Source organism: Amblyraja radiata, chromosome 17 (genome assembly GCF_010909765.2).
Source record: "Amblyraja radiata isolate CabotCenter1 chromosome 17, sAmbRad1.1.pri, whole genome shotgun sequence".
In the NCBI taxonomy this organism is placed as follows: Eukaryota; Metazoa; Chordata; class Chondrichthyes; order Rajiformes; family Rajidae; genus Amblyraja; species Amblyraja radiata.
The window spans coordinates 41151748-41179018 of record NC_045972.1 but is presented as its reverse complement, the minus strand read 5'-3'; the positions used below and the strand labels follow the sequence as shown (position 1 = coordinate 41179018).

Genomic DNA, 27271 nt, shown 5'->3' with positions numbered 1-27271 from the left:
TGCTCTGACTGGACCCGAGCCAGTCTGCAACACACGCCAGCAGTGGAAGAAATGAGGTGATTTGTCTTTAGTTTACTTCAGAGATACAGCGCGCAAGTGGGGCCCTTCAGCCCACCGAGTCCACGCCGACCAGCGATCCCCGCACATTAACACTACCCTACACACACGAGGGACAATTGTCCATTTACACCAAGCCAATTAATGTACAAACCTGTACGTCTTTGGAGTGTGGGAGGAAATCGGAGCACCCGGAGAAAACCCACGCAGGTCACGGGGCGAATTTACAAACTCCGTACAGACGACCACCCGTAGTCAGGATTGAAACCGGGTCTCGGGCGCTGCAAGGCAGTAACTCTACCGCTGCGCCACCGTGCCACTCCACCATATGGGTAGAGTCGGGTGTGGGAATGGAAAATGCGGAAAAACGATCCTGAACCATTTTCCCCATCGCCGATTTTACAATTAGACAATAGACAATAGGTGCAGGAGTAGGCCATTCGGCCCTTCGAGCCAGCACCGCCATTCAATGTGATCATGGCTGATCATCCCCAATCAGTACCCCGTTCCTGCCTTCTCCCCATATCCCCTGACTCCGCTATCTTTAAGAGCCCTATCTCGCTCTCTCTTGAAAGCATCCAGAGAACCTGATCATCCAACTCAGTATCCCGTACCTGCCTTCTCTCCATACCCCCTGATCCCATTAGCCCCTCTCCATACCCCCTGATCCCAAATTGGATAGTTATATGGATGGGAAAGGAATGGAGGGTTATGGTCTGAGCGCAGGTATATGGGACTAGGGGAGATTATGTGTCCGGCACGGACTAGAAGGGTCGAGATGGCCTGTTTCCGTGCTGTAATTGTTATATGGTTAACCTGCCTCCACAACCCTCTGAGGCAGAGAATTCCACAGACTCACAACTCTCTGTGAGAAAAAGTGTTTCCTCGTCTCCGTTCTAAATGGCTTACCCCTTATTCTTAAACTGTGACCCCTGGTTCTGGACTCCCCCAACATCGGGAACATGTTTCCTGCCTCTAGTGTGTCCAAACCCTTAACAATCTTATATGTTTCAATGAGATTTCCTTTCATCCTTCTAAACTCCAGAGTGTACAAGTTCAGCTGCTCCATTCTCTCAGCATATGACAATTACCATATTGATTTTTTTTTGAGGAATTTTAATAGGCAACATGGCCAGTAATGCAGAATTATATAGGAAGGAACTGCAGGTGTTGTTTTACACTGGAGATAGACACAAATTGCTGGAGTAACTAAGTGGGGCAGGAAGCATCACTGGACAGAAGGAATGGGTGATGTTTTGGGTCGAGATCCTTCTTCAGGCTGGTTCAGGGGAGAGCGGGATGCAGAGATCAGGGTGTGTAAGGTGTGAAAACGAGACAAAGGGGATGAAAATCAAGGAAAATGTCGGCCATTTCTTCCGTCCAGAGATGCTGCCAGTCCCACTGAGTTAAAGCAGAATTGTAGTTAGCAACAAAGCCACAGCAATTGTTCCTAACGTGAAGAAAGCTCCTCTCCTGAAGCACAGCTGTGCCTGTGGTGCGGGTTTCCTCATTTGTGACGTTATTGGGTAATAGTTCAAACAGACCACTGCGGCCCCACACTGCAACGTCACCCGACTTCCTGAGGCCTCGAGATACCGAAGCCACATATTTCAAGCTTAAGGGAGACGCAAAAATATCACGTGTGTAGGAATTGAACTGCAGATACTGGTTTACACTGAAGATAGACACCAAAAGCTATATTAACTCAGCGGGTCAGGCAGCATCTCTTGAGAAAAGAAATAGGTGACGTTTTCGGGTTGAGACCCTTCTTCAGAGCCTACATGTCCCTTCATAACCAAAATAACATAACCATTTTAATGAGATTATGTTTCAATATCTTTCAGTTTGATACATTTATGAGAATCAATTACAATCGTGGTGTACAAAGTCGGTTGTTTTTCAGGTCAACAGTTTGAGGTTGTGAAGGAGGAGGTGTTGAGGCTCTTGAAGAGCATTAAGGTGCTGTTCTGTTCTATGGCTCGATGGGTGCGAAATTGATATGTTTTAAACGTTAGCCAGCAGCAGCACACTAACAGAAGATGGAAACAGGTCATTTGTCACCCAAGGTAGAGTCAGGCCTTGGAATGGAAGGTACGATCCCAGGGCCTGATCGGATCTATCCCAGGTTATTGAGGGAAACGAGAGGGAATGGCACAGTGGATGGCACGGTGGCGCAGCAGTAGAGTTGCTGCCTTACAGCGTCGGAGACCCGGGTTTCGATCCCGACTACGGGTGCTGTCTGTACAGAGTTTGTACGTTCTCCCCGTGACCTGCGTAAGTTTTCTCCCGGATCTCCAGTTCCTTCCCACACTCCGAAGACCGTCAGGTTTGTAGGTTAATTGGCTTGTTGTATGTGTAAATTGCCTCTAGTGTGTGTAGGATAGTGCTAGTGTGCAGGGATCGCTGATTGGCTTGGTGGGTTGAAGGGCCTATTTCTGCGCTGTATCTCTGAACTAAACTAAACTAAATGAACTAAACTAAGCTAAAGGAGATTGCAGGGACCTTGATTAAGATCTTTGTATCTTCTCCAGCCTCAGGCAAGGTCCAGGAGGACTGGATAGTAGCTAATGTGTTCTTTTATTTAAGAAGATAAAGAGAAGTGACTCAGGAAACTGTAGGCCGGTGAGCCTAATTAAAGTGGTAGGGAAGCTATTGGAGAGGATTCTTCGGGATCTTTGTCACACAGAGAGTTGAGAGTTTGTGGAATTCTCTGCCTCAGAAGGTAGTGGAGGTCGATTCACTTGATGCATTCAAAAGAGAGTTAGATAGAGCTCAGGGCTAGCGGAATCAAGGTGTATGGGGAGAAGGCAGGAACGGGGTACTGATTGTCAATGATCAGCCATGATCACGTTGAATGGCGGTGCTGGCTCGAAGGGCCGAATAGCCTACTCTTGCACCTATTGTCTATGTATCTATGTATGGAATAGGATTTATTAGCATGTCCGGAAACTGATTACAACATAAATGCCTGAAGAAGGGTCTCGATCCGAAACATCACCTGTTCCTTTTCTCCAGAGATGCTGCCTGACCCACAGAGTTACTCCAGCACTGATTCAGTTGCCCATTTTGTACAGACAGGTAAAAAAAATGGATTTTACACCAATGTTTCTTAGACTATTTCAGCTTTGAATGTCAGCTTTGTGAGAAATGCATCAATAACTGCAACAACGTATTACATATAGAAACATAGAAACATAGAAAATAGGTGCAGGAGTAGGCCATTCGGCCCTTCGAGCCTGCACCGCCATTCAATATGATCATGGCTGATCATTCAACTCAGTATCCTGTACCTGCCTTCTCTCCATACCCCCTGATCCCTTTAGCCACAAGGGCCACATCTAACTCCCTCGTAAATATAGCCAATGAACTGGCCTCAACTACCTTCTGCAGCAGAGAATTCCAGAGATTCACCACTCTCTGCGTGAAAAAAGTTTTCCTCATCTCGGTCCTAAAAGATTTCCCCCTTATCCTTAAACTGTGACCCCTTGTTCTGGACTTCCCCAACATCTGGAACAATCTTCCTGCATCTAGCCTGTCCAACCTCTTAAGAATATTGTACGTTTCTATAAGATCCCCCCTCAATCTTCTAAATTCTAGCGAGTACAAACCGAGTCTATCCAGTCTTTCTTCATATGAAAGTCCTGACATCCCAGGAATCAGTCTGGTGAACCTTCTCTGTACTCCCTCTATGGCAAGAATGTCTTTCCTCAGATTAGGAGGCCAAAACTGTACGCAATACTCCAGGTGTGGTCTCACCAAGACCCTGTACAACTGCAGTAGAACCTCCCTGCTCCTATACTCAAATCCTCTTGCTATGAATGCTAACATACCATTCGCCTTCTTCACTGCCTGCTGCACCTGCATGCCTACGTTTAATGACTGGTGTACCATGACACCCAGGTCTCGTTGCATCTCCCCCTTTCCTAATCGACCACCATTCAGATAATATCTACTATCCTGTTTTTGCCACCAAAGTGGATAACCTCACATTTATCCACATTATACTGCATCTGCCATGCATTTGCCCACTCACCCAGCCTATCCAAGTCACCTTGCAGCCTCCTAGCATCCTCCTCACAGCTAACACTGCCCCCCAGCTTCGTGTCATCCGCAAACTTGGAGATGTTGCATTCAATTCCCTCGTCCAAATCATTAATATATATCGTAAATAGCTGGGGTCCCAGAACTGAGCCTTGCGGTACCCCACTAGTCACTGCCTGCCATTGTGAAAAGGACCCGTTTACTCCTACTCTTTGCTTCCTGTCTGCCAACCAGTTCTCTATCCACATCAATACTGAACCCCCAATACCGTGTGCTTTAAGTTTGTATACTAATCTTTTATGTGGGACCTTGTCGAAAGCCTTCTGAAAGTCCAGATATAACACATCCACTGGTTCTCCCTTATCCACTCTACTAGTTACATCCTCGAAAAATTCTATAAGATTCGTCAGACATGATTTACCCTTCATAAATCCATGCTGACTTTGTCCAATAATTTCACCACTTTCCAAATGTGCTGCTATCCCATCTTTAATAACTGATTCTAGCAGTTTCCCCACTACCGACATTAGACTTACTGGTCTGTAATTCCCCGTTTTCTCTCTCCCTCCCTTTTTAAAAAGTGGTGTTACATTAGCTACCCTCCAATCCTCAGGAACTACTCCAGAATCTAAAGAGTTTTGAAAAATTATCACTAATGCATCCACTATTTCTGGGGCTACTTCCTTAAGTACTCTGGGATGCAGCCTATCTGGCCCTGGGGATTTATTGGCCTTTAATCCATTCAATTTACCTAACACCACTTCCGGCTAACCTGGATTTCACTCAGTTCCTCCATCTCATTCCTCACCCCGGTCCCCTGCTATTTCCGGCAGATTATTTATGTCTTCCTTAGTGAAGACAGAACCAAAGTAGTTATTCAATTGGTCTGCCATGTCCTTGTTCCCCATGATCAATTCACCTGTTTCTGACTGCAATGGACCTACATTTGTTTTAACTAATCTTTTTCTCTTCACATATCTATAAAAGCTTTTACAGTCAGTTTTTATGTTCCCTGCCAGTTTTCTTTCATAATCTATTTTCCCTTTCCTAATTAAGCCCTTTGTCCTCCTCTGCTGGTCTCTGAATTTCTCCCAGTCCTCTGGTAGGCTGCTTTTTCTGGCTAATTTGTACGCTTCATCTTTTGTTTTGATACTATCCCTGATTTCCCTTGTTATCCATGGATGCACTACCTTCCCCGATTTATTTTTTGCCAAACTGGGATGAACAATTGTTGTAGTTCATCCATGCAGTCTTTAAATGCCTTCCATTGCTTATCCACCGTCAACCCATTAAGAATCAACCGCCAGTCTATCTTGGCCAATTCACGTCTCATACACTCAAAGTTACCTTTCTTTAAGTTCAGGACCCTTGTTTCTGAATTAACGATGTCACTCTCCATCCTAATGAAGAACTCAACCATATTATGGTCACTCTTGCCCAAGGGGCCACGCACAACAAGACTGCTAACTAACCCTTCCTCATTACTCAATACCCAGTCTAGAATAGCCTGCTCTCTCGTTGGTTCCTCTACATGTTGGTTTAGAAAACTATCCCGCATACATTCCAAGAAATCCTCTTCCTCAGCACCCTTGCCAATTTGATTCACCCAATCTATATGTAGATTGAAGTCACCCATTATAACTGTTTTACCTTTGTTGCACGCATTTCTAATTTCCTGTTTGATGCCATCCCCAACTCCACTACTACTGTTAGGTGGCCTGTACACAACTCCCACTAGCGTTTTCTGCCCCTTAGTGTTTCGCAGCTCTACCCATATCGATTCCACATCCTCAAAGCTAATGTCCTTCCTTTCTATTGCGTTAATCTGCTCTCTAACCAGCAACGCTACCCCACCTCCTTTCCCTTTCTGTCTATCCCTCCTGAATATTGAATATCTCTGGATGTTCAGCTCCCAGCCTTGGTCACCCTGGAGCCATGTCTCTGTGATCCCAACTATATCATAATCATTAATAGCTATCTGCACATTCAACTCATCCACCTTATTACGAATACTCCTTGCATTGAGACACAAAGCCTTCAGGCTTGTTTTTACAACACTCTTACCCCTTATACTAATATGCTGAAAAGTGGCCCTTTTTGATTTTTGCCCTGGATTTGCCGACCTGCCACTTTTACTTTTCACCTTGCTACCTATTGCTTCTACCCTCATTTTACACCCCTCTGTCTCTACGCTCACACATTTAAGAAACCCTTTCACTTTAACTCCATTCTCCACTATCCTATTCGACACCCCACCCCCCTTATTCAGTTTAAAACCACCCGTGTAGCAGTGGCAAACCTGCCTGCCAGAATGCTGGTCCCACACCTGTTAAGATGCAATCCGTCCCTTTTGTACAGTTCCCCCTTACCCCAAAACAGATCCCAGTGATCTAAGAATCTAAGTCCCGAATTACAAACGTTCTCTCAGATCAGGGGGAGGAAGTATGGGCCATTCCGAGTTTCAAAAACAAAGAGGAACAAACAGAAGGATTCAAAAACGAGAAATTTGCGTACCAAGCCTACAATATATTTTGTGACAGGCACTGACTCAGAATTAAAGGACGTTCTTTAAGGAAGGAGCTGAGCAGAAATTTCTTTAGTCGGATGGTGGTGAATCTGTGGAATTCTTTGCCACAGAAGGCTGTAGAGGCCAAGTCAATGGATATTTTTAAGGCAGAGATACTGTAGATACAGGCATCAGAGGTTATGGGGAGATGGGGTCAGGAGGGAGAGATAGATCAGCCATGATTGAATGGCCGAATGGACTAATTCTACTCCAATCACTTATGACGTGACTCTGTGGGCTTCCCATGTTGACAGAGACCAAATAACCAGAGAAACACAAACCTGCTGATGGTGGAATCTTGAGCAAAAGACAAAGTGCTGGAGGAACTCAGTGGGTCAGGCAACACCTGGGGACGAAATGGACGGACGACTCTTCAGGTTGGGACCATCTTTCAGATGAACGAGGCTTCCCTACCCGAAACTTTATCTGTTCATTCCCTACACAGTTGCTGACTGACCCACTGAGTTGATCAAGGGAACAGAAATTGGTCTTGTCATTATCCTCAACGTTTAATGCTGCGTTTCTTGAGGACTCAAACGTGTGATATATTCTCTGGTAACAATATCAGTCTGAAAGCTTATCGGATTGAACACTCCCTGTGCATTTATTTACAGCTTCCTTGCAAACTCTTGCTCGCTTTAGCGCAATCTTAAAGGGGGAAAATAAATTATAAACGAAAGAAGGAAGTTGGAACTTTGGTTGATGGAAATCTATTCCAATAACAGTTCCAGTTGAATGGGAGAAATTCATTATCCTCACGACAAGGTTTTGAAGCTTTGGAACAAACAGTTAAACTGTAGCCTCTCTGATTTAGTTGATAAAGAGTAATCAACAGCATCCAATCATTCATTCACGGCAATGTTATTAACTGGACAGGTAATACACAACGTGTGAGCTAACAATGCACATTGAAAGATGAAACTTGGGAGGTGACATTCAATACTCCATTACTGTTGCTGTTGGGTATTTGCAGTTATTAATAAAACCATGAGCATAGTTAGGAACAAGAAATATACCTTAGGTCTATTATTGAGTCAGAGAGTCATAGAGTGATACAGCATGGAAACAGGCCCTTCGGCCCGACTTGCTCACACCGGCCAACATGCCCCAGCTACACTTATCTCACCTGCCCATGTTTGGTCCATATCTTTTCAAACCTGTCCCATCCATGTTACTTAAACGTTGGGATAGTCCCAGCCTCAACGACCTCCTCTGGCAGCTTGTTCCATACACCCACCACCCTTTGTGTGAAAATGTTACCCTTCAGATTCCTATTAAATCTTTTCTCCTTAACCTTAAACCTATGTCCTCTGGTTCTCAATTCACCTACTCTGGGAAAGAGACACTGCCCTTGAGTAATAGTTCTGTGTCTGAGTTTGGTTAGTGTTTGAAAGCAATGATATTATTCTTAATTCATAAACACTGAAACTTTGACTTCAATTGATGAGGACACACTTAGAGTATTGTGTTCAGTTTAGGTCACCCTGTTGCAGAAAAGATGTTCTTAAGCTGGAATGGGTGCGAAAAAGATTTACGAGGATGTTGCCAGGACTTGAGGGCCTGAGCTCTAGGGAGAGGTTGAACAGGCCAGGACTCTATTCCTTGCAATGCAGGGGAATGTGGAGGTGTAGAAGATCATGAGAGTAATAGATGTAAATAGTCTTTTACCCAGAGTAGGGGAATCGAAAACCAGAGGTCATAGGGTTTAAGGTGAGGAAAATAGAGTCTAATCTGAGGAAAGACATTCTTGCCGTAGAGGGAGTACAGAGAAGGCTCACCAGACTGATTCCTGGGATGTCAGGACTTTCATATGAAGAAAGACTGGATAGACTCGGCTTGTACTCGCTAGAATTTAGAAGATTGAGGGGGGATCTTATAGAAACGTACAAAATTCTTTAGGGGTTGGACAGGCTAGATGCAGGAAGTGTGTTCCCGATGTTGGGGAAGTCCAGAACAAGGGGTCACAGTTTAAGGATAAAGGGGAAATCTTTTAGGACCGAGATGAGGAAAACTTTTTTCACACAGAGAGTGGTGAATCTCTGGAATTCTCTGCCACAGAAGGTAGTTGAGGCCAGTTCATTGGCTATATTTAAGAGGGAGTTAGATGTGGCCCTTGTGGCTAAAGGGATCAGGGGATATGGAGAGAAGGCAGGCACAGGATACTGAGTTGGATGATCAGCCTTGATCATATTGAATGGCGGTGCAGGCTCGAAGGACCGAATGGCCTACTCCTGCACCTATTTTCTATGTTTCTATGTTTCTATGTGAGGGGGGGAAAGATTGAATAGGAACCTGACGGGCAACTTATTTGAGGCGGTATTTGAGGCAAGTACTATCACAATGTTTAAGAAACATTTAGACAGGTATATGGATAGGATGGGTTTAGAATGATATGGGTCAAACGTAGGTAGGTAGGACAAGTGTAGATGGGACATGTTGGTTGGTGTGGGCAAGTTGGGCCAATTGGCCTGTTTTCACGCTGTATGACTATGACTCTAATCAGCAGGGATATAATGTTCTGGTCAGCTACATTATAATTATATGGAAGTGGCATATTTTCATGTTAATTATTTTTCAGTATATTTGGTTATGACAGGACGTAGATCACATTCAGAGACATAAAGAACCACAGATGTTGGAATCTTGAGCAAAACACAAAGTGCTTGGTCTGAAGAAGGGTCCCGACCTAAAACGTCACCTGTCCACTCCCTCCACAGTTGCTGCCTTGCCCACTCAGTTCCTCCAGAACCTTGTGTTCTGGTCATATTCAGATGGGACCTAAACTGTGTCAGACATATGGATCTACCCCGGCTTCATGGTAGATAATTTGAATCTTTTTGCCAGGGATGGAAGGGAGTATTTTGCCCAGTGAGTGGTGAGTGGAATGCGTAATTGTGAGGGTGGCCGTGTCTCTAGCGTTGTGCGGCACCAGCTCTGCCAGCTGTGCCAGCTGTGCCACTGTGCCACAATTATCTGATGTTCCCTGCCACTTGACTATAGAATGCAGTAAACATTGTGGCTCAGTGTTGACTGTTCCTATAATAGGGCGACATGTTAGCGCAGCAGCAGAGTTGCTGCCTTACAGTGCTTACAGCACCGCAGACCTGGTTCAATCCCCATCACAGGTGCTGTCTGCACGGAGTCTGTTTGTTCTCCCCGTGACCTGCGTGGGTTTTCTCCGAGATCTCCGGTGTCCTCCCACACTCCAAAGACGTACATGGATGTAGGTTAATTGGCTTGGTATATAAAATAAATGTAAATTGTCCCATGTGTGTGTAGAAAGCTGTAATGTGTAGGGATCACTGGTTGGCGCGGACTAGTTGGGCTGAAGGGCCTGTTTCCGCGCTGTATCTCTGAGCTAAAAACTAAAACAAAACAGCAGGATCATCAGTACTCAAGAATGCTCAAACACACAAATCTCTTGAACACATAAAATCTTACCTGACCAAATGGTGTTAAGTTCGTACTTATGTCATAAATGTTACCATGCCCAACCACTGCACTTTTTGCCCTGAAAAAGTAAATATGGTTGTGCTTTAAAATTAGAACATGAGATAACATCTAAACATATTGAAAGAAATCTACACATGTCTGAAATCACTTCATCTAATAATGGTGATCTGCCTATCCAGTATTAAACTCATGAAGCCTCTGGAGTTATAAAGTTTTTAATTTAGTTTACTTTTGTTGATTGTCATGTGTACTGAGGTACAGTGAAAAACTTTTGTTACATGCAATCCAGTCAGCCCATCACCCCTCATCCCCCTGCGCTCCAAGGAGTAGAGTCCTCGCCTGCTGAACCTCTCCCTATAGCTCAGGCCCCCCAGTCCTGGCAACATCCTCGTAAATCTTCTTTGCACCCTTTCCAGCCTGACAACATCTATCCGATAACATGGTGTCCAGAACTGAACACAATACTCCAAATGTGGCCTCACCAACTTCTTATATAACTGCAACTTGTCCTCAAATCTTCTCGACTCGACTTGTTTCTATTGGTGTTGGACTTCTGTACTTGTGCCTCCAGCCCAAATGTAACTCATAAATATCGTAGACTATTTACACCAATCAGCTGTATATTTGTCCTGTTCTGTGCTTTTGGCTGGGTACATTAAGAAATATCTCCAGGCGAAAAGCATCTCCTATTTTTATCTAAAATTCTCCGTATTTACCATCCAACAACTTTGACAAGAAGCTTAAGCTCAATAGGAGAAAGTCCATATGTTTCACATCCATCAATGTATTCCATCCTTCCTCTGATGTCAGGACACCAAGCACAGAATGGACTGTAACTTGTATATCCACTTTATAAACCACAAGAACACATGAGTGTGTGCTAATAAATTGTTGGAGAGTGCGAAGGGGAACCAGTTCTCCAGTAAACATACAGCTCACCCCCTCCATGACACACTGGTCAACCTGAGGAGCACCTTCAGCAACTGACTGGTTCCACCAAGATGCAGCACAGACCACTACATGAGATCTTTTTTTCTTGTGGCTATCAAACTGTACAACTCCTCCCCCTTCTGTCGTGGGGTAGACTGACTCCCCGTGCCCCCCCCCCCCCCCCCCCCCCCCCCCCCCCCCCCCCCCCCCCGCCCCCCCCCCCCCCTCCACCCCCAATCTTTGCACATCCCCAATCCTTTCCACTTGTCACTAATTTCATGTTGCATGTAACTTGTGTTTTATGACTGTTGGCAGATCAATTTCCCTCCTGGGATGAATAAAGTTCTATTGTATCGTATTGTATTGTAGAAAAGCAGATGCTGGAAATCTGCAATAATAACAGGAAATGCTGGGAACACACTGCAGGTCCGGCAGCATCTCTGGAAACAGATGTAGAGTTAATGTTTCATAGAAACATAGAGACATAGAAAATAGGTGCAGGAGTAGGCCATTCGGCCCTTCGAGCCTGCACCGCCATTCGATATGATCATGGCTGATCATCCAACTCAGTATCCTGTACCTGCCTTCTCTCCATACCTCCTGATCCCTTTAGCCACAAGGGCCACATCTAACTCCCTCTTAAATATAGCCAATGAACTGGCCTCAACTACCTTCTGCGGCAGAGAATTCCAGAGATTCACCACTCTCTGTGTGAAAGATGTTTGCTTCATCTCGGTCCTAAAAGATTTCCCCCTTATCCTTAAACTGTGACCCCTTGTTCTGGACTTCCCCAACATCGGGAACAATCTTCCTGCATCTAGCCTGTCCAACCCCTTAAGAATTTTGTAAGTTTCTATAAGATCCCCCCTCAATCTTCTAAATTCTAGTGAGTACAAGCCGAGTCTATCCAGTCTTTCTTCATATGAAAGTCCTGACATCCCAGGAATCAGTCTGGTGAACCTTCTCTGTACTCCCTATATGGCAAGAATGTCTTTCCTCAGATTAGGAGACCAAAACTGTACGCAATACTCCAGGTGTGGTCTCACCAAGACCCTGTACAACTGCAGTAGAACCTCCCTGCTCCTATACTCAAATCCTTTTGCTATGAATGCTAACATACCATTCGCTTTCTTCACTGCCTGCTGCACCTGCATGCCTACTTTTAATGACTAGTGTACCATGACACCCAGGTCTCGTTGCATCACCCCTTTTCCTAATCGGCCACCATTCAGATAATAGTCTACTTTCCTGTTTTTGCCACCAAAGTGGATAACCTCACATTTATCCACATTATACTGCATCTGCCATGCATTTGCCCACTCACCCAGCCTATCCAAGTCACCTTGCAGCCTCCTAGCATCCTCCTCACAGCTAACACTGCCCCCCAGCTTCATGTCATCCGCAAACTTGGAGATGTTGCATTCAATTCCCTCGTCCAAATCATTAATATATATTGTAAATAGCTGGGGTCCCAGCACTGAGCCTTGCGGTACCCCACTAGTCACTGCCTGCCATTGTGAAAAGGACCCGTTCACTCCTACTCTTTGCTTCCTGTCTGCCAGCCAGTTCTCTATCCACATCAATACTGAACCCCCAATACCGTACGCTTTAAGTTTGTATACTAATCTCTTATGTGGGACCTTGTCGAAAGCCTTCTGAAAGTTTCGGGTCTGAGACACTTCTCTGAAGAAATCCCTTGGACCTACAACGTCAACTCTGATTCTCGTCCACAATTGTTACCTGGCCCGCTAAGTGTTTCCAACATTTTCTGTTCATGAAGTTGGGCAACTGAACCATCCCATCACCAACGTAAGAACGGTCATGACCCACCATCCACCTCATTGGAGATCCTCAGACTACCTTTAATCGGAATTTACTGGACTTTATCTTGCACTAAACGTTATTACCTTTAACATGGATCTGTACACTGTGGGCGGCTTGATTGGAATCATGTATAGTCATTCCGCTGACTGGACAGCGCACGGCAAGAATAAACTTTTCACGCTACCTCAGTGCACTTGGCAATAAACTAAACTAAAAATAAAGTATTTTCAATGGGTGTCAATGGTTACGGGGAGAAGGCAGAAGAATGGGGTTGAGAGGGAAAGATAGATCAGCCGCGATTGAATGGTGGAGTAAATGATGGGCCGAACGGCCTAATTCTGTTCCTAGAACTATATGAACTTATGATACAAGGCACTTCACTGTGCAGGGAAAACTTGCACCAGTTGCATGTAAGAACGAGCTCAGGAGGTTCCTGGTACTGGACAGAATAATAATCTGACGACTCAAATTCATCAAAGCTGCATCTGAACTACATTTCCTTCCTGCTGTTTGCTTTCTGCCATTTCACCAACCCGAGAGTGTCCTGTCATCATTTTAGAGAAGTGTTATTGTTGCGATTGGCATGTACTATGTCACATACTTTCCATCTTGTTCTTCTTATTACGCACACACTGAACTGACATTTCTTTCAGTTCCTTATCATTTTCTTAAATGTCTGCATGTGACCTATTTATTCCCGGCTGCTCCTCCCATATCGTAGTTTTCGTTTTCTAGTATAAAACAGTTTAAAATGTAATTCTATAGCCTATGTTACTTCAGTGATTATCAACAGGCATGAATGAAAGGTTTGCAGAGTGTTTGCTCCCTCAATGTCTATTCATTGTGCGTCTTCCAGCTGTTTATTTTTTTTCCTACTCTCCTCACAAGAATTACGTGGCACAAATTGTCACGAAGCATTGATGTATAAGATAAGCAACCCAGAAGATAAGCTGACATCAGCAAAGTTAATAAAAATTTACATGGCAATCATTGTATAAGTATCAACCAAATCCAAGGGCCTTTTGTTATTTTTTGAATGATATGTTTAGATTAGTTTAGATTAGATACAGTGTGGAAACAAGCTCCTCAGCCCACCGAGCCCGTGCCGACCACCAATCCCCGCGCAATAACACCATCCTACAAACATGAGGCACAATTTACAATTTTTTACCAGAAGCCAATTCACCTACAAACCTGTAAGTTTTTGGAGTGTGGGAGGAAACCGGAGCACCCGGAGAAAGCCCACGCAGGGAGTATGTACAAACCCTGTTCAGACAGCACCCGTAGTCAGGACCAAACCCGGGTCTGAGGTGCTGTAAAGCAGCAAATCTACCGCTGCGCCACCATGCCGCCCTTGTGCCATTCATACGCAGAATGTGCAATGCAACTTAACTTAATTTTTCACCACAGCTGAATTAGTCTGCTGAAGCCCAATTTGACTTTCTAGTCAAATCTACATTACATTTACGCCCACCCATACTATAAAGACGTACAGGTTTAGACGTTAATTGGCTTGGTATAAATGTAAATTGTCCCTAGTGTGTGTAGGGTAGTGTTAGTGCGCGGGAATCGCTGGTCGGTGCGGACTTGGTGGGCCGAAGGGCCTGTTTCCATGCTATACCTCCAAACTAAACTAAACTAAAATCAGTAACGTACCACATGTATTTCTGAGAGTGCTCAATGCTAACACTCAGTGGCGGACTGGGTCTAAAAATATTGGTTGCCAGGAGACAAAGGGGCCCACCCACAACTACAATGCTATCATTTAACAGGGGCCCACTTGCCATCACTTGCTATCACTTCATCAGGGGCCCACTTGCCACCGGGCAACCTGACACCCTGGCCAGTCCACCACTGCTAACACTGAATACCAAGAGTAGTAAAGTTCTAAAGCATCACACCAGCATTCTCCAATTTAAACCCAGAGAAATATTCACTCTTCCCACCCACAGTGTCAAAGAAATTGCACATATTTACCATGGTGTGTGGCAATTGTGGGTCAAAGACATAGAACGAACACCGAGTCCATAAAACATTCTTAAGGTCGCCAAGCTGCTGTCAATTGAGTGTCCTCCTTCAACACTGATTAGACAAGCTATTTTATCTGTGGCCAGATCTGCATGAAATAAAATCAGTCAATTGACATACATTTTTCCTGCATGCAGGCAGAAATGCTACATTTCCACGTGGGCTACATTGACGGAATTGTTACGGGTACCTTTGGCAGATTTGGCCAATCTTAATTCTGAATATTTCTTGCACATTCGCTTTATGACATCTATTTGTTCCAGAGTTAAGCGAACTGCATCCTTGTTTTGGGCAGAACATAACACATACGCAGCCCACATCTGTAAAGGCAAATGGTGCAACATTGTAGTCATTTTGATATGCTCTAATTTATACTCTAATATAAAATAACTACATTTTAATTTAGTTATTTTTTGTACTATTGTTTATATTATTTATAATTTTATAGATACATATTTAATATATACTATATATATATATATATATATATATCAGATTATATATATCAGATTATATATATCATAATAAAGATCATATATTTTTTATAGATTATATGTATAGAGTTAACAAACATTAAATAACAGGAAAGTGAAAGATTTAATCTACTGCGTCTTAGAGACATGGAGCCATACAGCGTGTAAACAGGCCCTTCCGTCTGAATTGACCCTAATGACCAACATTGTCCCATCTACAGTACACTAGTCCTACCTGCCTGCATTTGGCCCTCATTCCTCTAAACCTGCCCTATCCATGTACCTGTCGAAACATTTCTTAAAGCTTGCGATAGTACTACCTCCTCTGACAGCTCGTTCCATACACCCACCACTCTTTGTGTGAAAAAGTTACCCCTCGGATTCCTAGTAAATCGTTCCCTCCTCACCTTAAACGTATTTCCTGTGGTTCTCAATTCCCCTACTCTGGGCAACAGACTCTGTGCGTCTACCCGATCTATTCCTCTTATGATTTTGTACACTCAGTGACGAATGCAAAGAAGAAAGCTTCCTGCAAAATTGATTCAGGCTTGCGTTAATATTTTCCTTAAATATGAGCTGAATAAATATGTGGACACAAAGTGCGACAGATGCTGGAATACGGAGCACAAAACAAATTGCCGTAGTAACTCCGCGGGTCTGGCAACATCCATGGACGGAAACGGTTAGTCAATGTTGCAGGTCGAGAACGTTCCTCTACAAGATACATGGGCGGCATGGTGGCACAGCGGTAGAGTTGCTGCTTTACATTGGCAGAGACCCAGGTTCGATCCTGACTACGGGTGCTGTCTGTACGGAGTTTGTATGTTTGCCCCGTGACCGTGTGGGTTTTCTCCGGGAGCTCTGGTTTCCTCCCACACTCCAAAGACGCACAGGTTTGTAGGTTAATTAGCTCTGGTAAAAATTGTAAATTGTTCCCAGTGTGTTGGATAGTGCTAGTGTATGGGGATCACAGGTCGGTGCGGACTCTGTGTTTCCGCGCAGTATCTCTAAACTAAACTAAACCAAAAGATCTGAACTGTCCATTTCCCAATTAACCTACAAACCTGTACGTCTTTGGAGTGTGGGAGGAAACCAAATATCTCGGAGAAAACCCACACAGGTCACAAGTCACAGGGAGAACGTACAAACTCCGAACAGACAGCACCCGTAGACAGCACCTGGGGTCGAACCGGGGTCTCTGGCGCTGCATTCCCTATAAGGCAGCAACTCTATCGCTGCACCACCATGACCGCCCATTGTTTGGATAGTTCAACTATTTGGATAGTTCACACACAGCATCTGGGATAAAGTATACTTATGCAAACATTTATGTCTGTTTCTGTATTTTCGGATAACAGGAACTTATTATCCTTTCATTATGTTTTTGGAGAATTTCCATTTCTGCTCACCAGACACAAATATCCTACTTACGCTGGGAAAGAATGATGTGGGCAGCTATTTACAAAGAGTGCAGTCCCCAGAACCTCATCAACCTCCAGGTTTTTGGCACTTACTTTCCAATCTCCATCACAGTAGCTCTGATTTCCCCAAGTGAGTTGAAAATATAGTGTGGAAATGCATTGACGTGGGCGTATGTTGTCTCTAACCAAGACATAGCTCCATGCTATCACATCCAACCAAAGTACCCTCCAGTTTCTAATGGATAAAAATACCATTTACTGTGACCATTTACAATGCTTTTCGCACCACCTCATTCTCTCAGTAGTTTGTAGAAAGACTCCCAGATTTGGCATGACTTCCCAATTTAGACTGAAGAAGGGTCTCGACCCGAAATGTCACACGTTCCTTCTCTCCAGACATGCTGCCTGGCCCGCTGAGTTACTCCAGCTTTTTGTGTCTATTCCCAATTTAGGAAGATGAACGATGTACGCAGCAGAAAAGGGAACAGCAAAAGAAGAACATTTAGAAAATATACCTGGACTCCCACATTTCCTTCTTTTAGTTTGTTAATATTTGTATGGGTCTTGGCCAGAGTCTTCAGATCAACCGCAGTCAGGTTGTTGTTAAAGTGTATTCTTAGCTGCAACGCTAAATCATTGTGGCTATGGGCAATAACAAATGATAATCAGCTCATTCTGAACTCGATCTTTTGGAAGTTAAATCATCTTGATTCTAACTTAACCAAATCAATTACAGCTATATACGTAATCACTGGTGGCGCAGTGGTAGTGTTGCTGCCTTACAGCACCAGAGACCCGGGTTCGATCCTGACTACAGGTGCTGTCTGTACGGAGTTTGTATGTTCTCCCTGTGACCTGCGTGGGTTTTCTCCGGGAGCTCCGGTTTCCTCCCACACTCCAAAGACGTACAGGTTTGTAGGTTATTGGCTTTGGTAAAATTGTAAATTGTTCTAGTAGGATGGTGTTAATGTATGGGGATTAGTTCGGTGCGGGCTCAATGGGCAGATCCACCTGTTTCCACGCTGTATCTCTAAACTACACTAAACTAAACTAAATTTAGTACACAACAAAGCAATCAATTATTTTTTAAATGATTGTATTGTTTAATCTCCATGAAATTATGAAGCAGATTATTTCATCCATCCATCAACTTTCGCTGATCTGTTGCTTTGCTCCATTGCTGTTTAACCTCATTTCGGGAATCAGGAACGGCAGGAATGACTCTTCCCTCTTCTGCATGCCCAAGGGTTAGCCCTTGGCTCCACTTTTTCCTCGCCTATATGTATGTTGCTACTTGGTAACATCATCTGAAAACAGCATCAGACTTCATGTGCATCCTTCTCTGCACCACCTCTAACTTTCTTTATCCCTCCCCCGTCTCTGAGTTAGCAAGATGCCTGTCCGATATTCGACATTGCATTAACTGAAACTTCCTCCAATTCAGTATTAGGAAAACTCGAAGAGTTAGGATATCATAATGCAGCTCCTGTTGCCTGGATGGAGTGGATGTGGAGAGGATCTTTCTACTCGTGGGAGAGATCTAGGACCAGGGGTCATAGTCTCAAATTAAAGGACGTTATTTTAGGAAGATGAGGAGGAATTACTCTAGTCAGAAGGTGGTGAACCTGTGGAATTCTTTGCTCCAGAAGGTTGTGGAGGCCAAGTCAATGGATATTTTGTAGGCAGTGATAGATAGATTCTTAATGACTATGATTGTTATGGGGAGAAGGCAGGAGAATGAGGTTAGGAGGGAGAGATAGGTCAGGCCTGATTGAATGGCAGAGTAGATTTGATGGGCCGAAAGGCCTTATTCTGCTCCTATGACATGAACTGATGAGCTTTATAGAACATTTGGTTAGGCTGCATTTGGTGTATTGCATGCACTTATGGTCGCCCTATCACATGAAGGTCAAAGAGGCTTTGGAAAGGGTGCAGAGGAGCTTAATTAGATTGATACCTGGATTAGTAGTTATTAGCTACAGGGAGACTTGGATTGATTCCCCTACCCTGGGTAAAAGACTCTGTGCGATGGTTCGCAGGATGACTATATAGAGGTGACGGCTGCAGAGGGCCGTTATAGTCAGCTGCAGTTGAGATTGTGGAATGCCACCAAAAGCTGCCGACTCTTGCATATAGACTCAGTGGGCTGTTGCTATGGATTATGTGCTTAATCAGGGATTGTACTTATGTGTGGCAAAAATATTACTAATCTGTATGCACTGTACCTTGGTATACGTGGTAATAAAGAACCCATGGAGCCATTGGGATTTCAACTTCCTATACCTTACCTATGCGTCATTTCTCTGTTTAACTAAACTTATAATATCTCTTCTTATCCAAGATCCCTACACCTTGCCATCCTTATCTTTCAACCTCACATAAACTTGTTAGTCTTGAACTTTGCCTGATTGGCACCTCTTAACAATACCATTGTGCCATTCCAACTTTTATTATTGCTTTTCGCCTCTAAACTTTGTATTCTCCTGCAAGGTAATAGATTTGAGTTTAGTTTGTTTAGTTTAGTTTAGTTTAGTTTAGAAATACAGCACGGAAACAGGCCCTTCAGCCCAACATGTCTGCCCCGACCAGCGATCTCCGCACACTAACACTATGCTACACTCACGAGGGACAATTTACAACTTTACCAAGCCAATTAACCTACAAACCTGTACGCCTTTGGAGTGTGGGAGGAAACCGGAGCTCCCAGAGAAAACCCACGCAGGTCACGGGGAGAACGTACAAACTCCGTACAGACAGCACCCGTAGTCAGGATCAAACCTGGGTCTCTGGCGCTGTAAGGCAGCAAATTTACTGCTCCGTCACCGTGCCGCTGCTTCTAGGCAAAATTAATTTCTGCAAGAAAGTAAGGTGCATTTGATAACCTACCCATCGATCAATGGCGCGATTCTCATTATTTCGTTCGCCCGTTCCATTTCGGTATTCTGTATTGTGAACACCAGCCTCGTGGACACGAGCAAGAGGAGGAATAGATTTGGACGATGCAATGTCCAGAGGCCCATCTTGTTGATGGAGATCTCTTCTTGGATAAGAGAATACCAACGGGTAATATCTTCTTGAAGTCAACAGTCACCTGGTAAGAAACAAAAGTCAAGGACTATGTCTCATCCTTTCAGTAACTTGATGTGTTGCCCTATGTTGGTAATGGCATTTTGCAAAATGCATTACAAAATAATGTATCTGAACAGTAGATGACAACCAACTGATATTCCACCACATCCTCTCTCGGAAGTCTAGCTCGGTGAAGTTGGTACCCATAGAAAAAATAAATAAAAGTGAAAGACCTGCACCCCAGAGCAACTAGATATATATGAAAAATATTCACGAGGATGTTGCCAGGACTCGAGGGTCTGAGCTGTAGGGAGAGGTTGAGCAGGCTGGGCGCAGGAGGACAAGGGGTAATCTCATGGAGGTATACAAAATTGTGAGAGGAACAGATCGGGTAGACTCACAGAGTCTTGATCCCAGAGTAGAGGAATAGATCAGGTAGACTCACAGAGACTCGATCCCAGAGTAGAGGAGTAGATCGGGTAGACTCACAGAGTCTCGATCCCAGAGTAGAGGAATAGGACAAACATGTAGATTTAAGGAGAAGGGGGAAAGATTTAATAGGAATCTGGGTGATAACATTTTCAAAGAGTGTTGGGAGTATGGAACGGGCTGCCAGAGGAGGTAGTTGAGGCAGGTAACTCACAACGTTTAAGAAACATTTAGACAGGTACATCGATAGGACTGGTTTGAAAGGATATGGGCCAAACGCAGGCAGGTGGGACTAGTGTAGATGAGACATGTTGGGCGGTGTGGGCAAGTTGGGCCGAAGGTTTCCATGCTGTATCACTCCATGACTATGAAGAACTCCAACCCTAAACATTACCTGTCCATGTTCTCCAGAGAGAGTCACAAAATGCTGGAGTAACTCAGCGGGACAGGCAGCATCTCTGGAGAGAAGGAACGGGTGACGTTTCGGGTCGAGACCCTTCTTCAGAGATGCTGCCTGGCCTGCTGAGTTACTCCAGCATTTTGTGTCCTTTTGGATATGTTGATGACCAGTCACTGTTATCACAGTGGGCACATACAATATAGTAAGTTCCCAACAGCAAGAAGATAATAAACATACAGTATAAGCTTCAGGTTTAGTGAAGCTGGTTCGAGAGATTGATGTATTTGAAACACCGTCTGGGTCAGTCTGATACGGGAAATGGGACACACTTAGTCTCACAGATGGACAGGAGTTTCTATGCATGGTCTTGTTGATGTACAGGCGTAGATTTCCCCGAATCTGCCCCTTCCTTCACTAAACGTCAGTTAACTACTTCCACAGTTCACAAGTACTGTATATATCCCCCCCCTGGTTCTTGACTCCCCTACTTGGTGCCTTTACTCTATCCATCCCAAGATAGGGTAGATGCGCGGAGGTAGATGCGCGGAGGTAGATGCGCGGAGGTAGATGCGCGGAGGTAGATGGGCGGAGGTAGATGGGCGGAGGTAGATGGGCGGTAGATGGGCGGAGGTAGATGGGCGGAGGTAGATGGGCGGAGGTAGATGGGCGGCGGTAGATGGGCGGAGGTAGATGGGCGGAGGTAGATGGGCGGAGGTAGATGGGCGGAGGTAGATGGGCGGAGGTAGATGGGCAGAGGTAGATGGGCGGAGGACTGTACAAGTAATAATGAGAACTGCAGACAAGGAAGTAGAGAGGAAATACAAGTTTGAGAAAGGTGGATAGACAATAGACAATAGCTGCAGGAATAGGCCATTTGGCCCTTCGAGCCAATGTGATCATGGCTGATCATCCCCAATCAGTACCCCGTTCCTGCCTTCTCTCCATATTCCCTAACACCGCTATTTTTAAGAGCCCTATCTAACTCTCTCTTGAAAGCATCCAGAGAACCTGCCTCTGAGGTAGAGAATTCCACAGACTCACCACTCTCTGTGAGAAAAAGTGTTTCCTCGTCTCCGTTCTAAATGGCGTTTTAATATAACGGTAAAGGCACGATTGTAATCATGTATTGTCCGCTGACTGGTTAGCACGCAACAAAAGGTGTTTCACTGTACCTCTGTACACGTGACAATAAACTAAAGTAAACTAAAGGTGTGAAGCGGAGAAATCTTTGAGATCTGCCTGTAATTCGGGAGGGAGTGAAGGGATGGAACTGAACACAATGTTGGGGTGAGGCTCGATTCAACCAGGACGTGTTAGGAGCGAGAACCTAGATTCCGTGCAGAACACAGGGTGCTGGAGCAACTCCACGGCTCAGGCAGCGAACATTGCGTTTTGCACAAGTTTCCGGCGTCCGGGGTTCCTTGTGTCTCCAGCCTCGGGAGCCGTGCTCGGTTTCCGCAGGGGGTTCTTGAAGTAATCGCCTTGAGGGGGTGAGAGTACTGAACCATAGGGGGAGGGCGATGGCTTACCCGGGCCGCTCTCAGTTACAGTAGGCAAAAGGAACCGCAGGTGCTGGAATCGAAGGAAAGCACAAAAGTGCTGGAGGAACTCAGCGGGTCAGGCAGCATCAGTGGAGGGAATGGATAGGCGACGTTTCAGTTCGGGAAAGGGTCTGTCCGTTTCCCCCCCACAGATGCTGCCTGATCCGCTGAGTTCCTCCAGCACTTTGTGTTTTGTTGTTGCACCAGGTTTGCTTTGACCCATTTAAAGGCGACTTCTTCGCTCCCTTGGCTCCTGACTAAGTGTGTAGGAAGGAACTGCAGATAGACACCAAAATGCTGGAGTAACTCAGTGGGACGGACAGCGTCTCTGGAGAGAAGGAATGGGTCACCTATCCCTTCTCTCTGTCCCACTGAATTATTCCAGCATTTTGTGTCTATACGTGTTAAGAACCGGGCTTATGAAGAAAGTGTAGTGCAATGGTATGGTTTTTACTTGCACTGAGAAACATATGGAACCGGCATTACAGAATAACTAACATACACATGTTTTGCAAACCTCTATACCTCTTATACTTTGCATGGTGTTATTATAATGAGCATAATTGCAATGTGCTATTAATTTATATAAAAGACATAATTCACAGCTCATTAACGACTAAAAACCGCAAATGCCGGGAATCCAAAATGAAATAAAATGACTAGTGGAAATAGCCAGCCTGGGTAAGAACGGTTTTCTTTCTCTCCAGAGATGCTGCCTGTTCCGCTGTTACTCCGGCTTTTGTGTCTATCTGTGGAAATAGTGAGTCATGAAGCATCTGTATAGAAGGAAATAGCTATTGAACTATTGAAACATATAAGATTATTAAGGGTTTGGACACGCTAGAGGCAGGAAACATGTTCCAGAACCAGGAGGCCACAGTTTAAGAATAAGGGGTAAGCCATTTAGAACGATGAGGAAATACGTTTTCACACAGAGTTGTGAGTCTGTGGAATTCTCTAGAGAATCGGCGGTGGTGGCCGGTTCTCTAGATACTTTCAAGAGAGAGCAAGATACAGCTCTTAAAGATAGCGGAGTCAGGAGATTTGGGGAGAAGGCCGGAACGGGGTACTGATTGGGGATGATCAGCCATGATCACATTGAATGGCGGTGCTGGCTCGAAGGGCTGAATGGCCTACTCCTGCACCTATTGCCTATAGTTGCTCCTCCAGTGCTTCTACGCAGCGGCGGTGGAAAGCATCTTGTCCGGGAACATTACCATCTGGTTTGGGAATTGCTCTGCCAAGGACAAGAAGGCTCTGCAGAGAGTAGTGCGTTCGGCCGAACGCACTATGGGAACTTCACTTGCCCCCCTGCAGGAACTATACATATGGAGGTGCAACTCCAGAGCCAACAATATCATGAGAGACCCCTTCCACCCCTGCAACGGACTGTTCCAGCTGCTACGGTCAGGCAAACGCCTCCGTTGCCATGCGGTGAGAACGGAGAGGTTGAGAAGGAGTTTCTTCCCAGAGGCCATTCGGACTGTAATCGCCTATCTCACCAGGGACTAACTTTACTGAACGTTTTTCCTTCCATTATTTATTATGTAAAAGAATATGTGTGTTATGATTGTGTTTATAGTTTGTTAGGTTGTTTGGTTGTTTGTCTTTTGCACAAAAGTCCGCGAGCATTGCCACTTTCATTTCACTGCACATCTCGTATGTGTATGTGACAAATAAACTTGACTTGACTTGACTTGACTTGACTAATTGTTGTTCACAAATATGCGCTGAGTAAAGTAAGAGCAGGGGCGGATAAAGGGGTAAAGGGCAAGATAATTTAGTTCGGGAAAGAGGTATGAGTAGAAGATATTTGCAAAGGAAAAATACATAAACAGTGCATAAAATGGTGGAAAAACTAAACATAGTTTAGCTTAGAATAGTTTATCGTCACGTGTACCGAGGTACAGTGAAAAGCTTTTGTTGCATGCTATCCAGTCAGCAGGAAGATAATACATGATTACAATACATGATAACTTACAAAATTCTTAAGGGGTTGGACAGGCTAGATGCAGGAAGATTGTTCCCAATGTTGGGGAAGTCCAGGACAAGCGGTCACAGCTTAAGGATAAGGGGGAAATCCTTTAAAACCGAGATGAGAAAAACTTTTTTCACACAGAGAGTGGTGAATCTCTGGAACTCTCTGCCACAGAGGGTAGTTGAGGCCAGTTCATTGGCTATATTTAAGAGGGAGTTAGATGTGGCCCTTGTGGCTAAAGGGATCAGAGGGCATGGAGAGAAGGCAGGTACGGGATACTGAGTTGGATGATCAGCCATGATCATATTGAATGGCGGTGCAGGCTCGAAGGGCCGAATGGCCTACTCCTGCACCTAATTTCTATGTTTCTATAAGGGAATAACGTTTAGTGCAATTCAGTGGGTCTGACAGCGTCTCTGGAGAGAAGGGACAGGTGACCCATTCCTTCTCTCCAGAGATGCTGCCTGTCCCGCTGAGTTACTCCAGCATTTTGTGTCTACCTTCGGTTTAAACCAGCATCTGCTGTTCCTTCCTCTACAAGCAACTGCAACAGACAATAGGTGCAGGAGTAGGCTATTCGGCCCTTCGAGCCAGCACCGCCATTCAATGTGATCATGGCTGATCATCCCCAATCAGTACCCCGTTCCTGCCTTCTCCCCATATCCCCCGACTCCGCTATTTTTAAGAGCCCTATCTAGCTCTCTTGAAAGCATCCAGAGAACCCGCCTCCACCGCCCTCTGAGGCAGAGAATTCCACAGACTCATGGTTTACGCAGATGCTGGTTTACACTGAAGTTAGACACAAAATAGTCTGGCTGCAAACTGAGGCTAGTTTACGCTACCGGGACGTTTCAGCATGGCGAGGGATGGATGACCGTGGGCCAGACCGGTAGGTAGTCCTTGCACCACCCGGGGCGGGTAGTAGATGAGTAGATTTGGAGACAGACACAGGATGCTGGGGTAACTCAGCGGGACATGCAACATTGCCCCAGAGCTGAGTTACTCCTGCGTTACTTGTGTCTATCTCCGGTGTGAACCAGCATCTGCAGTTCCTCATGTGTAGGGAGGTAATCGGAATGGAAGACAGACACAAAATGCTGGAGTAACTCAGCGGGACAGGCATCATCTCTGGGGAGAAGGAATGGGGGCGAGGTTGTCTGAAGAAGGGTCTCGACCCGAAACATCAGCCATTCATTCCTTCTCTCCAGAGATGCTTGTTGCCCTGTCCCGCTGAGTTACTCCAGCATCTTGTGTCTATCTGCAGTTCCTTCCTACACAGTCCAGCGGCGACCTGGTGGATTCCCCGACTTGTACCTGTAGCGCCGGTCCTCGGCTGTTCCGTTGGTGCAGGATAAGTCCCGATTGTCCACCGACCTGTGTGCTAGTGAACCTCGGGACTTCTGCGAGCCCGTTTTTAACTGAAAGGGGGTGAGGTTTTGCGCCGCCTATCCTTGCTCTGAACTCACCGATAGCGGTCTCTGATCTCCAAGATCCGAGGAGAACCATACCTTGTGGGTGGGGAGTTGGTCACGGCGCTTGGCTTTGCCAAACTATCCACATTTAAACGCAGCTCCCCCGTCAGAGAGCCGGCGGCTTCAGGGAAGAGGCGGGGTGCCACAGACTCAAGTTCAAGCCCGTGAAATGTCAGCGAGGAAACGAGTGGGCGGTGGGGGATGGCGAAGAGGGCGAGAGTAAACCAATGATACCGTTTATAATCTATTGCATTTGGAAGACAGTTGCAAATTGTAGGACAAGAAAGCAACTTTCATCTATTTTATCATTCGGCGTCATTAACGTTGCCGTTTGGTATCGTTACATGGAGCATTGCGTTTGATGGTGGTGTCTGGAGTTTAAGGGCCTGTCCCACTTGGCTGTCATTCGCGCGCCATTTACACGACTTGCTAGCGTGTGGGTAGCGTGTGGGTAGCGCATGGGTAGCGCGGGACGGGCGCGTGGAGGAGTGTGGACTTCGTCCTGAACCGAATCTTCGCGCGCCACCGGCCTGTCGCGTAACTGACGGCCAAAGTGGGACAGGCCCATAACCATTTATCTTCCATCCACTGAAAGCCAACTCGCATCCCTAGAGTCACAAGAAAAAGGAGTAGAATTAAGCCATTCGGCCCATCAAGTCTACGCCATTCAATCATGGCTGATCTACAGTGCCCTCCATAATGTTTATGAGAAATACCCATCATTTATTTATTTACCTCTGCACTCCACAATTTGAGATTTGTAATAGAAATAATCACATGTAGTTAAAATGCACATTGTCAGATTTTATTAAAGATCGTTTTTATACATTTTGCCATGTAGAAATTACCGCTGTGTTTCAAAACTGTTAGAGACATCAGCCAAACCTCAGGTTTACCCAAATCATCTGTTTGGAACATCATTAAGAAGAAAGAGAGAACTGGTGAGCTTACTAATCGCAAAGGGACTGGCAGGCCAAGGAAGACCTTCACAACTGATGACAGAAGAATTCTCTCTATAGTAAAGAAAAATCTCCAAACACCTGTCCGACAGATCAAAAACACTCTTCAGGGGTCAGGTGTGGATTTGGCAATGACCACTATCCGCAGAAGACTTCATGAACAGAAATACAGAGGCTACACTGCATGTTGCAAACCACTGATTAGCCACAAAAATAGGATGGTCGGGTTACAGTTGGCCAAGAAGTACTTAAAAGAGCAACCACAGTCCTGGAAAAAAAGGTCTTGTAGACAGAGGAGACGAAGATTAACTTATATCAGAGTGATGGCAAGAGCAAAGTATAGAGGAGAGAAGAAACTGCCCAAGATCCAAAGCATACCACCTCATCTGTGAAACACGGTGGCAGGGGTGTTATGGCCTGGGCATGTATGGCTGCTGAAGGTACTGGCTCACTTATCTTCATTAATGATACAACTGCTGATGGTAGTAGCATAATGAATTCTGAAGTGTATAGACACATCCTATCTGTTCAAGTTCAAACAAATGCCTCAAAACTCATTGGCCAATGGTTCATTCTACAGCAAGACGATGATCCTAAACATACTGCTGAAGCAACAAAGGAGTTTTTCAA

General features: G+C 45.1%; 1 protein-coding gene across 2 annotated transcripts in view; it reads right to left on the bottom strand.

Moving 5' to 3' along the window:
- LOC116982825 (dipeptidase 2-like) overlaps nucleotides 1-25840 on the bottom strand; it is a 35965-nt gene extending 10125 nt beyond the window's left edge. Inside the window, exons 1-6 of one of the 2 annotated variants that reach the window (XM_033036308.1) lie at nucleotides 25719-25840; nucleotides 19680-19884; nucleotides 17309-17435; nucleotides 15090-15219; nucleotides 14849-14987; nucleotides 10106-10175 (exon numbers count right to left, since the gene is read on the bottom strand). In XM_033036308.1, the coding sequence (XP_032892199.1) occupies nucleotides 10106-10175; nucleotides 14849-14987; nucleotides 15090-15219; nucleotides 17309-17435; nucleotides 19680-19813 (600 nt within the window). In that variant the 5' untranslated portion in view covers nucleotides 19814-19884; nucleotides 25719-25840. Of the gene's footprint in view, nucleotides 1-10105; nucleotides 10176-14848; nucleotides 14988-15089; nucleotides 15220-17308; nucleotides 17436-19679; nucleotides 19885-25524; nucleotides 25679-25718 lie in introns of those variants that run through there. The other variant, XM_033036309.1, reaches the window with a different exon arrangement.
- Nucleotides 25841-27271: the final 1431 nt, after the last annotated feature.